General features: G+C 39.0%; 1 protein-coding gene across 1 annotated transcript in view; it reads left to right on the top strand.

Moving 5' to 3' along the window:
* Positions 1–1,905: 1,905 nt before the first annotated feature.
* LOC139944409 (centrosomal protein of 112 kDa-like) overlaps positions 1,906–17,466 on the top strand; it is a 29,029-nt gene continuing 13,468 nt past the window's right edge. Inside the window, exons 1-14 of the mRNA XM_071941422.1 lie at positions 1,906–2,035; positions 2,463–2,568; positions 4,009–4,075; positions 5,267–5,384; positions 6,458–6,666; positions 8,221–8,302; positions 9,517–9,627; positions 11,214–11,277; positions 11,697–11,830; positions 12,534–12,633; positions 13,176–13,294; positions 14,211–14,354; positions 15,444–15,598; positions 17,102–17,231. Coding sequence (XP_071797523.1) covers positions 2,466–2,568; positions 4,009–4,075; positions 5,267–5,384; positions 6,458–6,666; positions 8,221–8,302; positions 9,517–9,627; positions 11,214–11,277; positions 11,697–11,830; positions 12,534–12,633; positions 13,176–13,294; positions 14,211–14,354; positions 15,444–15,598; positions 17,102–17,231 — 1,536 coding nt within the window. The 5' untranslated portion in view covers positions 1,906–2,035; positions 2,463–2,465. The remainder of the gene's footprint in view (positions 2,036–2,462; positions 2,569–4,008; positions 4,076–5,266; positions 5,385–6,457; positions 6,667–8,220; positions 8,303–9,516; positions 9,628–11,213; positions 11,278–11,696; positions 11,831–12,533; positions 12,634–13,175; positions 13,295–14,210; positions 14,355–15,443; positions 15,599–17,101; positions 17,232–17,466) is intronic.

The raw sequence follows: 17,466 nt of genomic DNA, 5'->3' as shown, positions 1-17,466 counted from the left end.
AAGTATATGGGAAACTACACAACCATACACAAGTCAATGGGAAACTACAAAACCATACACAAGTCAATGGGAAACTACACAACCATACACAAGTCAATGGGAAACTACACAACTATACACAAGTCAATTTGAAACTACACAACCATACACAAGTCAATGGGAAGCTACACAACCATACACAAGTCAATGGGAAACTAGATAACCATACACAAGTCAATGGGAAACTACACAACCATTTACGAGTCAATGGGACACTTCACAACCACACACAAGTCAATGGGAATCGACACAACCATACACCAGTCAATGGGAAACTACACTACCATACACAAGTCAATGGCACTTCACAACCATACACAAGTCAATGGGAATTGACACAACCATACACAAGTCATTGGGAAACTACACAACCATACACAAATCAATGGGAAACTACACAACCATGTACAAGTCAATGGGAAACTACACAACCATACACTAGTCAATGGGAAACTACACAACCATACACAATCAATGGGAAACTACACATCCATACACAAGTCAATGGGAAACTACACAACCATGTACAAGTCAATGGGAAACTACACAACCTTACACAAGTCAATGGGAAACTACACAACCATGTACAAGTCAATGGGAAACTACACAACCATACACAAGTCAATGGGAAACTACACAACCATACACAAGTCAATGGGAAACTAAACAACCATACACAAGTCAATGGGAAACTACACAACCATACACCAGTCAATGGGAAACTATACAACCATACACAAGTCAATGGGAAACTACACAACCATACACCAGTCGATGGGAATATCACAACCATACACAATTCCAGAGATGCCAAGTCCAGAGGCCCGCTATGCGTGAGAATTTTCAAAGCTCAATTCCTCCCCCCCCCCCCCCGAAATAAAAAATTGCCAGTTATAGAAGGCCTTTCGAAATCGCCGCCCAACTTTTTTTTTTTTTTATAAAAAAAAATCTGAAATTTAATTGTGGACCGAAAGGTGTTCCAAAATGCATCAAAAACCTCTTCATGATAATTAAAACTAACATGAGGTACACAGAATATGTTGATGGTTAATGTGGAGGTACGATTGTGTCAGATTATTTCCTTCCAAACAAAAAAAGTCGATTGGAAACTCATACACAACCATACACAAATCAATGGGAAACTACACAACCATACACAAGTCAATGGGAAACTACACAACCATACACATGTCAATGGGAATATACACAACCATACACAATTCCAGAGATGCCAAGTCCAGAGGCCAGCTATGCGTGAGATTTTTCAAAGCTCAAAAAATGATGATTCTGATAAACTGCGTGCCATCTGAAGTTTGTGAAAACATTGTAGATTGCGTTTTTTGTACACACGAGCGCGATTTGGCAATGCATGACGTTAATTTTTTTGTTTTTTCCCGGTCTGGCCCCAATGCGTGAGAAAATGGTTGCTGTGCGTGTGAGCGTGAGACAGAGCCCAAATGCGTGAGTCTCATGCCTAATGCGTGAGACTTGGTAGGTCTGCTCCTAAATGATTAAAAAAACATTGCAGCCATCTCTTTAATGTCGAGTGTGCCTATAATAATACAAATGTCATCAACTTCAAAGGTGCCCAGATTATGGCCTTTTTTTAACCCAACTAAGTTTGGATGGGTTGGATCTTCGTGAAATGCCTACTCCTAGAAATAGGTTCATTCCGCTATCGTCTCCAGCAAACCGTGGTTCTAGGGGTACTCTTGGCTGTCGCCCCCCCCCCCCCCCCCTTTTGATCAAAATGAGGCAAACTGATCGGAGCGCCCTCTTGTGACAACCAGCGTTATTTCGCTGGTAGGCCAACCGTTGATGTCAAAGCATACAAGCATTCAGGATACCATTGATAAACAAGGAAAACATTTCCACCGGCTTGTTTGAAAAACAAAAACAACTCGACGAGGAATATTAAGTGACTTCAGATCAACTCAAAGGAGACAAAGTGTGAGTTTGTTCTGATCCCCACTGTGCTGAGTGCTAGCTATTATAGGTAAGTTGTGAGCGATGGTCAGACATTATACAATAATGTTAGTGGTCGATTATGCCCATTTTGTTTCTAATTCTAGGACCGGCCAATCTTTTTCCGCTGCAAATGGGGAAGTTGCGATAACGTAACCCTCCTGCCGACGGCGTCGGCAGGAGGGTTACGTTATCGCAACTACAAATGGGGATGTCATTTGCGTTATCAATTTTTCAGACGTGGGATTGTTATAATACAAGTCCAGTGCAGTGTAAACACACAAGGAAAATCAAGTTTGGCATGTGATGTGGGCACGGTCTTGGAAATTGTTTTATTGTTACTAAACATATACTGTATTACTGTTATGGTTGAAAAAATAAAAATTCTATTTCCAGGTCACTTTAAACAATTATTGACCCTATTAATTGATGAATATTTTTAATTTTGTTCAAACAAGGGGATGCTAGAAATGAGTGGACCATCACATCAAGAATTTGATGATGAGTTCGACCGATACCTTGTTGACATGAAGCCTCATGTTCTACGCCTCACACATAAATCAGGTAAAAATAAGGATAACTTTCTGTATGGCGCCACCACTTTTTCACTCGTTTTTACAAAAAGGGATATCTCATTGAGTGAGGTAAATTAGAATGTACAACATTATTTCATATCGAATGAAAAAGTGGTGGCGCCATACAGAAACTTTTCCAAAAATAACATTGATGATATTTGTATGTAAAATGTTAAGCGCTGTACTACAAATTAATGAGTGTTGTTCATCCCAAGATGAATTATCTTGGAAAGTCAACATTCCAACGTTCATGATGTCTGCATCTGGAGATAATCTACATCTTGGGACGTTGACAACTTACTATCATGATACTGACGTCTTTAAAGGTGTTAGTATAGGGAAAGTGAAACCAAGATTATTGATGTTTATAGTCATCTCAAGATAAATCATCTTGGGATGTATGTTGTTATCTAATTTTTATGGTGTGATCGTCCTTCAGTAAATTATCTCTGGGATCTAATGAGGCATCGAACTGAGAGCTCCATAGAATCGCCAGAAGACGCCACCCCAATCTTCAACCCAACTCATTTAGATATAGTCATTACATGGTGTTACTGCAAACCTCCCCATATCGTATTTCCACCATGTTTCAAATCCTAATAACTTCCGTAGAGTCAAATCCTCTTGAAACATTTTAACTTCTACAATGTTAGACATGATAGGTACATGATTGTTTGCGCTGCGAATCAGGAAGTGGGTCAATGGGTCCGTCTGTTAGAGAAAAAAACTTTTAAAAAACACAACAAACAAACAAACAAAAGCAAAAAACTACAACAGCGAAACCTTGCAAACAAAGTTTTTATACCACAATGAAATCAGTATTACTGACGCTAAGTATTAAAGAGCCAATAAAGGATGATCTCAATATTTCAACTAATACCTTTTTATGGCCAAATAGACATCGTACCGGTTAATTACCATTTTACTCTCAAAATTTGCATTTAGTAATGAATAACTCGAGTAAAAAATGCACCCGGCCGCGCTGCTTTTTCAGCAGAGAGTCAAAAACGGCTTATCTATTGACGCCAGTGACGATGTTCCCCTATTTGGGTTTGAACACAGTACTCCAGCTTTGGCAAACTGAGGGCGCTTTTTTCCACACCAAATAGCCGCCACTGACATCACGATTCCTTTGTCACGCAGGTTTGTTTGACACTGCGTTTTTCAGAAATTTGGCTAGGAGCGTTCTGTAGAAAAATCATTTTTACCATGTTTTAAAGTGAGGTAAGAGACTCGTTATATTTTTTTAATGTTTCCTATGGACTCCAGCTATTTGAAAGCTGTAATATCTATTTGAGATCATCCTTTATTGGCTGCTTAAGTCCAGTGAGCTATACTGTTCTCGTAAAATTGCATGCTAAAGTATTGAGAGTAATTCTAATAATAATGTCTCACATGATAAACTGGTGTTTGTGGTACTTTGTTGTAGAGAGACAAAGATGTGCGAGTTGGATCAAGAAGCTATGCGAACCCACAGGATCTTCACTAACCGCAAGGTACAACTTACTTGGTTTTGTGTATTTTTCTGATTTTATCCTACAAATAATGACAATGATAATATTTATTCTGCGCTTTGTATCAAAACTAGGGCCCAATTTCATTGAGCTGCTTTTAAAAGCAGAGAATATTGCTTAACAATTTTTTGCTTTTCAAGCAGAAATAAGCAGGATACCAGTCGACAATTTAGTAATCTATTGTCACTTGGTGACATGGTATTTTGGCTGGTAACCCTGTTCTGGTAAGCATAGTTTTGTTGTGCTTCGCTTGTTTGTTTTTTGTGCTTTAAAGCAGCTCTCGGAAAATTGGGCCTTGATGGGCATCTCACAGTGCTCACTCAGTATTCTTTCCTGTAAGGTATTCAGAGCTGTATGAGTCCTAAGACAGCACCATGTACATGTAATGGTTTACAAGATGCTGTGGTGCAATATGCAGCCAATCAAACCAGGAACACCGAGGCGAACCCCTTCTCTTTATGATAAGTTCACTAGGTTCTTTTATTTGCATTGCACAACTCAGGCTTTACACCCCAACTGAAAGACACAGCAAGCTGCTTAAGTGTCGCGCCCTGAACTGGAACCCACTCTTTGCTGGTCAGAAATACCAGAGCTTGAGTCTGGTGTTCTTTTTTATCTGTTCGGCCATCACATGGCACAGAAATACCCCATACAAAAATACAATGTACTGCCAATTTCTTTAAGACCACAGTGGTTTGTGAAAACACACGGCAAAAGAAACATATATAACGATGATATTAACGATGATAATACAAAACTGCAAATTAATTTTAAAAACAACCAAACAGTTATTGTGGAATAGGTGTGACTCCAGGGGCCGATTTTACAAAGAGTATAAATTGATCTAAACTGCAAATCAATCGTAGTTGCTAAGTAATGTTTGATGTCACAATACAAATCACTATGGTGATACCAACAATTTGATGGATTTTATTGCTTTGTGAAATCGAGCCCAGGTGCTTCTCGAAAATATGAAGTGGATCATCAGAGAGCAGAGATAGGGGGGGGGGGGGGGGGGGAAGACTATTTAGTAGTTTGAGGCGCTCATAAGAACATGATAAGAAAGGGTGCTCCATAAGAAGTTTGTATTTAAGTTTATAATCTGTGCTCAAAACTTCATGAGGATATTTTACAGTCAGTGATTAGTTTCTTACTTTTGTTGTTCCTAAACAGGAAGAATCGGAACATGTACTGCAAGCTTTTGTTTCATATGCTACAAAAAGGTGTGGTTGAAGGCCCCTTCGAACAACGACCTCAGTCTGGACTCTTGCCTACATTGCCTGCATATGCGGTAAGAAACTATTGTATAGTCAGTTTGAAGTCACTAAAGTAAGACAGCCCATAAGCCTTTTTAAGGTATGACGAATGTGATAGTGTACTGTTTGGTTTGGGTGAATACACGCAAATTTACCCAAACATAGTGTTGTAGCATTGTGTCCGCCATATCTCAATGCGTCTGCCATACCTCAAGAAGGCTTATAGAAATTTAATATGAAGATTAGATGTTAAATTTGAATCGGGGATAAAGAATATTAATTTTTGTTTTTTACCCATACACCGATGTGTGTTAGCATTGTATACCCAGTACTTTCCCGAGTCCTGTGAAAAAAAATTAAAAATATCACAGGCATTTTACTCGGGTGGGATTCAAACCCACGACCCTTGCAACTCTAGAGCAGTGTCTTACCAACTAAACCGAGGTTGCCCGGCAGCTAGAGGCAGTTCGAATCCTATGTTTTGGCAGCAGGTACCGCAACGATATAATAGATGTAAAATGAAGATTGCTGTTCGTGTGTAGTTTATCTGTACCCAACTGCAAATTGCAGTTTTCCCATTGGGCCCATTAGCCTTTTTGAAAAATGGTGGAAACTCTTGGATTGCAATGATTTGTTTGGGTGGATATGACCAGATTTACCAAAACCTTATAGTGTCATAATATTTTGTCCACCATACCGCAATTTTAAACGTTATTTTGGTCGGTCTGGGTAATTTTGCCAGGAGGCATTTTACATGATATTTAGGAAAAATTGTCACTGGAATTGTTTTTTTTGTTTTTCAAACAAATTAAAGATTACAAGCCTTTGAAGACAAAGATGCAAACCTACTTCAAAAATATTTCAGTAAATGTCTTATTTATAAAGGTTTTTTTCTTTTCTTTTTTCAGTTTTTGACATTATGTGTTAGACAGAGGGGTGTATGTGTGTATTTTGAACACCCTATTTTTCTGTCATTCACATGTGAATGTATTGTAAGTGAACAGTTTGGACACCCGTTTTGTTTATTTCACTCAATCTTTGACACCCTTTTACCAAAAAATCTTAATTTTGGAATGAGCTAACGTTGTACCTTTTATCCAATCATCAGTCCATCTACTTTGACGAGCCCGGACATACCCCAGCTGCAAAGAGTGAGGGTATAACACGCCCAGTACCCGATTGGGTGGCTGGTGAACTAAGCGATCATTACTCCAGTTCATCAGCCCATTCACACCAACTAGTTGATGCTCCTTCTGCAACCTCAACATTAAGAGCAGATAGATATAGTACAGCTCAATATACTAAAAGCCAACACAGGTACTGTTGTTCATTCATAAGTACCTGGGACAGTTTATACATTTTGATTGGTCGAGAGGAGATCATGTGACCATGTTTATACCTGGGATATAGACATGGTGAGAATTGTTGAACTCTTTCATGCGTCGACCAATCACTTGTGACTGGTTCAAATCACTTCAGAAAAATAGTTGTGTTTATGTTTATTTATGTTTTATGTTTTAACAAAAAATAAAGTTCGTACGGCCACACATTTTTCAGAATGGGGAAGTGGGGTGTTGCCATTCTCAAGAAAAACCTGATTTTATGTGTCGTTTTAATTGTGACTAATTTTGGCTTTACCCACTTACACCGATGTGTGTTAGTTAGCACTGTATCTGTATTAAGCTTAATCTGTATATTCGGTACTTTCCCAAGCTCTGTGAAAAAAAATCTTGGGTATTCATTATTTGGGTGGAATTCAAACCCACGACCTTTGCATTTCTAGAGCAGTGTCTTACCAACTAGACTAGGCAGTTTGAATCCTATTACTGAGCATATAGTGCTAACACACATTGGTGTATGTGGGTTAAACCAAAATTAATAGTCTTTGTTGCAAATTTTCAATTAATGTGTTCTTAAATGATCAATTTATCACTAAAATAAATGGGTTAAACATGGCCTGAGGTAATTGAGTCAAACAAGAGTGCTATCAGATGATTGTGCAGAGAGAGCAAATTTCATTGCTTAATCTAAGATTTAAAGACATTGGACACTATTGGTAATTGTCAAAGACCAGTCTTCTCACTTGGTGTATTTCAACATGCATAAAATAACAAACCTGTGAAAATTTGAATTAAATTGGTCGTCGGGGTTGCGAGATAACTATGAAAGAAAAAACACCCTTGTCACACTAAGTTGTGTACTTTCAGATGCTTGATTTTGGGACCTCAAATTCTAAACTTGAGGTCTTGAAATTAAATTCACGGAAAATTACTTCTTTCTCGAAAACTTCATTACTTCAGAGGGAGCCGTTTCTCACAATGTTTTATACTATATCAAACTCTCCCCATTACTCGTCACCAAGTAAGGTTTGTGCTTTTAAATACTTTGAGTAATTACCAAAAGTGTCCACTTCCTTTAAGCAGCAGGACATTCAATGTCAAACAGCGCCCAATTTCATGGCTCTGCTTACTGTAAGCAAAGAATCGGCGCTTGCTGAAGCAGGGAATTCTGTGCTTACGTCAAGTGTATCCCACGGGTTAGAAGGGATTTTCGGCTTGTGCGCGTGCATACTCAACGTTACTAGGCATTCTAGCTTACACAGCTAGCGCAGATTTCGGCAGTAAGCATCAACAAATACTTACAGCCTGTGTTGCGTTTTGTTTTTTTGCAGTATTAAGCATAAATTGTTTCAGTTTAATTGGACATTGGTTAATCGCTGGCCAATTCCCGAAACAGGTATTGGTTACGACAGCTAAAACACACCCTAGCTGACTCTTGCTAGCTCATCAATTTCTAAACAAGTTGAAGGTTGCTGTACCATGTGCAATATTTCTTGTCATTTACATCATCTGTTTATATCATTGTTTGCAGAAGAACAAGAACCGAGAGTGGATTGCCATCATCTAAATCTACTGGTGATCGTGATTACCTTGGACATATGCTGAAATCTAGGGTAGGTGAGACTCTAGCAGTAACCTGTACTAAATGAAGCTCGAGCCTGCCCAGTGATTTTTCTCCAGATGTTTCGGTCCAGCATGCAGGAGCGTAGTTCCTCAGCGCTGGTCAAGCCCGTGTCTCGTTTCAGTGTAATAGACCGCTCTCATGCCTTGAAATCCACAGCACACACAGCGATTGCCGTGGTGCCCTGTGTTTTGGCTGTGGTACTTTCTGCAAAGTTCAAGTACAAATGTACCTTTTACTCGTAGAAGTGCCCCTTGACCAGAGGGAATTAGCTGTGCCACTAAAAAGAGTGAAATTCCATGATGATGCCTGCGTTCTCATATAACTGACGTTGTTATCACTAACCATGCTGGACTACCTGCTCACACGTGTCCCATGCATCTCATTAGCAGAACTGCATGAACGTGTGCTGACGTCACAAAGAGCTACGATTGATCCTAACCATGAATCAATCTTAATTGCTAAGAAAAGGTTGATGTTACAATATAGGCTATTTAGGGTTGAACATAAAAAAAATGGCTACAGCAAGATTTGAACCAATAACCTACGGATTAAAGTGCCGACACTCTACCAATTGAGCTATCTAGCCCTATGTTGGCAGTCTCCCATATTGTCAATATATTTGTCCCATATTGTCAATATATTTGTTCGGATGCCACTCAGAAGCCATACAACCATTAGCTGCCATGTAGCCAGGGATCACACCCAAGTTTGGGACACAACCTGGGAAGCGGCAGTCAGGGGATCACTTTAGAGGGTTGCAACTTTTTATTTAAGATTTCAAATAAAAAACCACAAATTACTGTGGTGTCATTAGCAACCCATCTTAAGATGAATCTCAGTGTTATGTGAACTCCAGCCCATGGCCCAATGAAGCTGCTTAACGGCCGATTTCATGCTGACTGCGATTTCCATTTCATAGCGCTGCTAACTGCTATCACACAAAAACCTTCCGATGCTTTCTGCACAAAAATAAATGACGTCACAATGCAAATCCATGGTGAACGTGCAATATGGTCGCCTAATTTTTCTGCTAACCTGTGGAATAAGCTTCCACCTTAGCAAATTTGGCTGCTACAGTAAGCACAGAAATTTGCTTGCCGTAAAGCAGCGCTATGAAATTGGGCCCAGGTATCCTTATCTCAGATCGAGGGAACCAGATTATTTCAAGGTTTTTAAAAATAATCCTTTTTTTTTTATGGTTAGGAGGAGGTACGATTGAGGCAAAGAAGGTCTTTCTCCTTCTCATCAGATGAAGATGATGAGAACAAGCCTAGAAGGAGCCGCAAGACAAGGTCACCACCCAGGAATACAGAGGTAGTATACCCTTTAGTTCTGAAAGTAACATCCAGCGTTTGTCATTAAAGGAACACGTTGCCTTGGATCGGTCGAGTTGGTCTTTGAAAAGCGTTTGTAACCGTTTGTTATAAAATGCATGGGTAGAAAGATGTTGTAAAAGTAGAATACAATGATCCACACAAACATGCCTCGAAATTGCGCAGCTTTCCTTTTACCTCGTCTACCAACACAGTCGACCATTTATAGGCAAATTTTTGACTCCCATAAATAGCCGTCAGTGTTGATTCGCAAAGCAAAAGGAAAACCATGCAATTTTGAGGCAAATTTGTGTGGATCATTGTATTCTACTTTTAAAACATCTTTCCAACCATATGCATTTTATAACAAACCGTTACAAAAACGCTTTTTATAGACCAACTCGTCTGATCCGAGGCAATGTGTTCCTTTAATGAAGCTTACCATGTTTTGAATTTACAAATTGCATGAAATGGGGGTTAAGCACAAAAAGTAGCCAATCACATCAAAATTATGCTCACTGGAATATGGTAACCAGCCTGCTAAAATACTATGTCATATGTGCACTCTGTGACTGGTATGCTGCCCTTTCGTGCTTAAACACTGTTTGCTACTCGAGCAGTGTGGCATTCGGGTTGGCGTAGTGGTATCTTTCCTTGCCTTACAACTTTAGGACCCTGGTCTGAATCCCGCCGGGGACACTATGTGGATTGTGTCCCTACCTGATTGCGTGAGTTTTCTATTGAATAACTCCACCATATAATACTGGAACTTCCTTCCTTGTTTTCTCTGCAATGGGTACTTAACTTGACTAGTACATAATAACTCACACAGGCCCCGATAACGAGAGCGAATACAAAACAATAAAAATGCACGCCCTCGATGGGTTGAATTGCTCCACGCAGAATACGGCCACGCTTACTCAACCAATCAAAGGCGTGCATTTTGTCGTTTTTTGTTTTCGTTCTCGTTATCTGGGCCTGTGTGACCGAGCCTTTAAGCTCGCTTTTCTGAGAGTCCTTAGCTTCACAACCAGAATTTCCAAATGAAATGTGTGATAGCGTCGTTACCCAGTGCTTTCCCCCTGCATAATACTTGAGTGGTACTTATCAGATTACTACACATCTGTGTAAGGGTAAAACAAAAATATTAGACCATTAAAGGCAGTGGACAATTTTGGTAATTACTCAAAATATTAGTATAAAACCTCACTTGGTAACGAGTAATGGGGAGAGGTTGATAGTATAAAACATTGTGAGAAACGGCTCCCTCTGAAGTAATGTAGTATTCGAGAAAGAAGTAATTTTCCACGAATTTGATTTCGAGACCTCAAGTTTAAAATTTGAGGTGTCGAAATCAAGCATCTGAAAGCACACAACTTAGTGTGACAAGGGTGTTTTTTTTTTCATAGTTATCTCGCAACTCCGACGACCAATCAGGCTCAAATTTTCACAGGTTTGTTATTTTATGCATATGTTGAGATACAGCAAGTGAGAAGACTAGACTTTGACTATTACCAATAGTGTCCACTGTCTTTAAAATGTTTAATTTCAGAGTGATATTAATGTAAGATGAAATTATTTATTTAGGATTGGGGACTACCTTCCGATGCCAGTTCAAAAAACAACACATCAGGATTTGGATCATTACCAGGTAATGTAGAAAACAACTTTGCTTTGATTAGTTCTTGTTTGTTTTGGCAGGTCAGTTTCACTCATCTGTATCTGTTTTGTCAATTGACAAGCTACAATCCCGGCCATATCTCGTTGGGCCCCCGTGCCCCCTTTCAATGTTGGTTCTCATTGCATAGTGGTCTTCTTCTGCGTTCCAGTCACCATTGAGCGGAGGGACAGAATGTTTATGTCAGGGGAGAGTGGACAGTGAATGTTTATTGTAACTTTGGGAATGGGTGGCCCAAGCATTTTGGCGGGGATTGTAGTTCCTTCGGTGTTGTCACCTTTCATTACCTCAAGCAGCTAAAATATCGAATGTCCGACCGAAATTAATCAAGTTATATTTTCATACTACTACTGTGAGGTTAATATTTGTGCTATTGACTATCTCACCCATAGCTAGTAGACGTTTACAAGAAGAGACGGTTCATCAATATGAAAAGGAGCTGGAATTACGAACTAAAATGGTGGAAGCTAAATACCACGAGGAGAAGCTGCAGGTTCAACAGAAGCATGACCAGGCTATACAGAAGGTAATCACAGACACAGAAAACTTAATTCTGAATGGTTATTCACACACCCTACAGGCCCAGGGAAGGGGCAGGGGCACGTGTCCTGTTTAAAAAAAAGTTGTCTTTGAGCCTCCTATACCAATACATAATGCTGGGGGGGAGGTTCCGCTGTGCCCAGTTAAAAAAGTCTTTGATCCGCGCCTGCCCTGAGCAGGTAAGAAGGATTGAAGAGTGTATGTTGTATAGAAGATTGTCCCAAAGGTGGGGAAGGCCAATAAAACCAAAGGCACTACAATCAAAAGATTTAGGGCACATTGCCGCATTCCAAATGATTGGATCATGAGTTGATTTTGGTCCAATTTTTGGTGATGAAATGGTACACGACTGTAGAGGTAAGATGAATTGAAGAAGGGATGTTGAACAGGAGATTGTCCCAAAGGTGGGGCTGGCCAAAAACACACGAAAGCACTACAATCAAAGATTTGTAGCAGGTAGGGGTTTTCATGGAAAGTGGTTCACCAGTCAATCTTTGTCTACCATCATGGTGATAAAATGGCTAAAGGCTTTAGGGGTAAGATGGATTGAAGAGTGGATGTTGGAGGGAGATTGTTCCAAAGGTGGGGGCCAATAGAACAAAAGGCACTTTGCCATCTAGTATGAAAAAACTATACCAGCTTGCTCTGTATCTCTTATCTATTGTTTAGTGTCTATTTTTCCCTTGTAGATCCTGGATCGTAAAAACTCTGAGATGGAAGATATCAAGTCTCACTATCGAAGTAAAAACCAAGAAATGGAGGAATCCATCAGGAAACTGGAGAGGAAAGGTAAGGCAGAAACATCTGCTGCATGCACTAGGACTTGGCTACTTCCTGCTCCAGTGCTAACATACATTGTGTGTAGTTTGACTAAAATCACTCATTTCAATCTTTTGAGACCATTTGTTATGTGTTTCTATTTTTTTATAAAAGCTTTTAAAATAAATCTCAAACTAGCACAATGCATTTTCTAATGGTGTGTTGTGGCCTAGCTGATAAGAGCAACGGACACAGGCTCTGATGTTTCTTATCAGCAGAGTGTGGGTTCGAGTACCGGTCGTGAAACTTGGTCCTTAAGCAAGAAATTTAACCATTTTAATGCTATGTCCTTCAGATGTGATACAGAGCCGTAGGTTCCATGTGGTGTTGTTTAATGCACATAAAATAACTTAATGCACTTGTCGTAAAGAGAAGGGGTTTATCCAAGTGGTCATGGTTTAATTGGCAGCATATTGTGCTACAGCACCTTGTAAACCATTACATGGTGCTATGTAAAGAAAATGGTCTCATTCTTTAAAAACAAAATATTTGTCTTTATGTTGTTGTCCTAGTCCAATCTATGGTGAAGGAGTCAACACAGATAAGAGAGACAAAAGATCAACAAATCACAGAGCTGAAAAAAATGGTTGAACACAGTGACCAATCAACCTTGAATGAATTTGAAAAGAAGGTGAGTTTCATTCAAACCATGAAAGGTCATTAATCAAAGAAACTGCCCAATAGTTGCATCTGTTATCTTGACTTAAAGGCACTGGACACCTTTGGTAATTGTCAATTGTCAAAGACCAGTCTTCTCACTTGGTGTATCTCGACATCTGCATAAAATAACAGACCTGTGGAAATTTAAGCTTGATTTGTCGTCGAAGTTGCGAGATATGAATGAAGTAAAAAAAAAACTTTGTCACACGAATTTGTGTGCTTTCAGATGCTTGATTTTTAGACCTCCAAATCTAATTCTGAGGTCTCAAAATCAAATTCGTGGAAAATTACTTCTTTCTTGAAAACTACGTTACTTTAAAGGGAGCTGTTTCTCACAATGTTTTATACTATCAACATACTTGAGTAACTACCAATAGTGTCCAGTGCCTTTAAATGGGCTCTGTCAGCATGATCAAAGCAAGTCTGTGGCTAGGGAGAACATCTGACGTCACACTTCCAGGCTCATCAATTACGCCAGAGAGTGGCCTCGAGGCTAGGTCAATCCCTGTCCATAACCATCTTTCACCTTTCAAACATTACCAAAAAAAGAAACAAGGCAAGGCATAAAACAGTAGCAACTTGATAAAGACGTACAAATCATAACATACTGAAAAATTGTGTCATAATGCATAAAATACAATAGACACTAAAAAATAACAAATGGAACGAGAGCACTCAATAACAGTGCAGAATTATTGGAAGAGCCACTGACCCCTTAGAATAGGTCAAAATTTTTCAGTGAAAGAAAACACAGACAAAGGTTACTATTTTGTTGGCTCTTGCAGAATCAAAGTTTTTGATGTTTCTTATTTTTGGTAGGAGGAAACCACCCACAATGGATGACTTCAAATATTTATCATGGTAATTGTTCTGCTTTTGTCTTTCAGCTTCATGAGAACATGGCCGATTTTGAGCAGGAGAAGTTTGAGATGCAGAAGCAACAGACTAAAGCAATTCAGGAAATCCTGGATGACACTAACACCAGGCTGCACAAAATGGAACTTGAATATAATACACAAGTGGACAATCATGTGAGTATTCTTAAAGCCATTGGACACTTTCGGTAAACATTATTGTCCAAGGCCCACACTTTGTGTATTGCAACTTATAGATAAAATAACAAACCTGTGAAAATTTAGGCTCAATCGGTCATCGGAGTCGAGAGAAAATAACGGGAAAACCCACGCTTGTTTCACCGTGTAATGACATGTGTTCAAAATAAATCCGAAATTCTTGACGACGAGAATTGATAATTTTTTTTAATGTTTTCTTAAAAAGTAAAGCATTTCATGGAAAAATATTTCAAGAGAAGTCTTTCACCATTACCTTCTGTAAACCCTGTAAGTTATTTGTAAATCAGTGAACCATTTTTTTTTTATTTTTTTTTTTCTGTTCCGAAAGTGTATAATGGCTTTAAATAGATTCATAAGGATTGTCCATTGATGGATGTTCACTTTACCAATTTCAACTTTATGGGGGAAAATTGAGCACAAACTCACAAAATTCAGTGACGCTTCACCACTACACTAGTGGCTTCATCAGACTGGCAAACTTTTTTAGCATCTGCTCTAGCAATGCAAAGGTTGTGGGTTCGAATCTCACCTGAGCGGTTTGCCTGTGGATTTTTTGTTCTTCATAGAATTTAAGGGAAAATTAATACACATCGGTGTAAGGGTAAAAAAAAACAAATTATATATATTTTTATATCCAACATGCAAACTGATTATAAGAACTCGGGAAAATACTGAGTATACAGTGCTAACACTCATTGGGTATGGGTAAAAACCAAATTTAATATTCTTTATCCCCACAGCAAATTTAACATCTATTATATCCTTGCGGTACCTGCTGCCAAAACATAGGATTCGAACTGCCTCTAGCTACTGGGCAATTTCGGTAGTCTGGTTGGTAAGACACTGCTCTAGAATTGCAAGGGTCGCGGGTTCGAATCCCACCCGAGTAATATGCTTGTGATATTTTTTTAAGGGACTCAGGAACGTACTGAGTATACAGTGCTAACACACATTGGTGTATGGGTAAAGACCAAAATAAATATTCTTTATCCCCGATGCAAATTTTAACATCTATTATAAGAAAGCAATTTGAACCTTGTCCTGTAGGCTGCAGTCATCAGAGATCTAGAGTCAAGGATTACACAACTAAGTCAAGACTCTGAGAACCACTTGATCTTACAAACTCAACTGAGTCAAGAAAAGGCTGAAGTACAAAGACAAAGTGAACTCCTTTGTGCTGAGCTTGAAAACACCAACGCAAGGTAACGAGGGAAGACTACATCAGTTACAATGATAACTGCAAAGTGTCATATAAAGTATTTGAGATGGATATACATTGTTGAGTATGAGGCTATCAGATGAGGTTTTGCGGTTAAAGACACTGGACACTGTTGGTAATTACTCAAAATAATTATTAGCATGAAACCTTACTTGGTAACGAGTAATGGGGAGAGGTTGATAGTATAAAGCATTGTGAGAAACAGCTCCCTCTGAAGTGTGGTAGTTTTCGAGAAAGAAGTAATTTTCCGCAAATTTGATTTCGAGACCTCAGATTTAGAATTAGAGGTCTCGAAATCAACCATCTAAACGCACACAACTTCGTGTGACAAGGGTGTTTTTTCTTTCATTATTATCTTACAACTTTGATGACCGATTGAGCTCAAATTTTCACAGATTTTTTATTTTATGTATATGTTGCGATATACCAACTGTGAAGACTAGTCTTTGACAGTTACCAATAGTGTGTACTGTCTTTAAGCAATAGGTTTGAACCTCTTTTGAGTAGTGTCGGTTCTGAAAAGAACTGGTTGTTTTCAACTCAACGTTTCGATCAGTATGCACCGATTGTCTTCAGGAGAATGAGTGTTCAGGAGAGGTTTACACAGTAATTTTCCACGAATTTGATTTCGAGACCTCAAATTTAGAATTTGAGGTCTCGAAATCAAGCATCAGAAAGCACACAACTTCGTGAGACAAGGGTGTTTTTTCTTTCATTATTATCTTACAACTTTGATGACCGATTGAGCTCAAATTTTCACAGATTTTTTATTTTATGTATATGTTGCGATATACCAACTGTGAAGACTAGTCTTTGACAGTTACCAATAGTGTGTACTGTCTTTAAGCAATAGGTTTGAACCTCTTTTGAGTAGTGTCGGTTCTGAAAAGAACTGGTTGTTTTCAACTCAACGTTTCGATCAGTATGCACCGATTGTCTTCAGGAGAACGAGTGTTCAGGAGAGGTTTACACATGGAATTTTCACAGGTTAATTCTATTTGAGATATCTAAATAGGATTAAAACAAGTGAATGGTTAAGAAAACCAAAGGTACACTTTGCCTTTAAAGCCATTGGACACTTTCTGAACGGAACAAAAATTAAAAGTTCACAGATTTACAAATAACTTACAGGGTTTACAGAAGGTAGTGGTGAAAGACTTCTCTTGAAATATTATTCCATGAAATGCTTTACTTTTTGAGAAAACCTTAAAACAATTATCAATTCCCGATACCGAGAATAACAGATTTATTTAAACACATGTCATGACACGGCGAAACGTGCGGAAACAAGGGTCGTTTTCCCCGTTATTTTCTCCCGACTACGATGACCGATTGAGCCTAAATTTTCACAGGTTTGTTATTTTATATATAAGTTGTGATACACGAAGTGTGGGCCTTTGGACAATACTGTTTACCGATGTTGTGCAATTGCTGTAAAAGCGCCAGATAAATGCCTATTTATATTTCCTTGATTTACTGTTATCAGGTTCGCAGCTCTTGAGAAGGAATATGAGCGAGCTAAAGATGATTACGACATGGAAACCAGATCAATGAGAAATAAAACTGATGCAACTATTGAGTTCATGAAGCAAGAACATGCATTGTCTGCTGCTAAGGTATTGTATACCGTTGTTGTTTAGTCTCATGGTAACCCATTAGAGACCATAGCGGCTGGAAACGGCTGCAAGATCTGACCTACCCACTTCCACTCAACCAAAAAAGTCCCATAGTCCTGAAACTGTCTTATTAGCACAGGTGCAAGCCCGCGTGTCACGCCCATGTTTCAACACTTTTTACTGGTCATAAACAAAGGTTTATACACACCCACGACACGCGCTCTCCACCAAAAGG

The sequence above is a fragment of the Asterias amurensis genome, chromosome 11 (assembly GCF_032118995.1).
Source record: "Asterias amurensis chromosome 11, ASM3211899v1".
NCBI lineage: Eukaryota > Metazoa > Echinodermata > Asteroidea > Forcipulatida > Asteriidae > Asterias > Asterias amurensis.
This window is presented reverse-complemented; position numbering and strand designations above follow the sequence as displayed.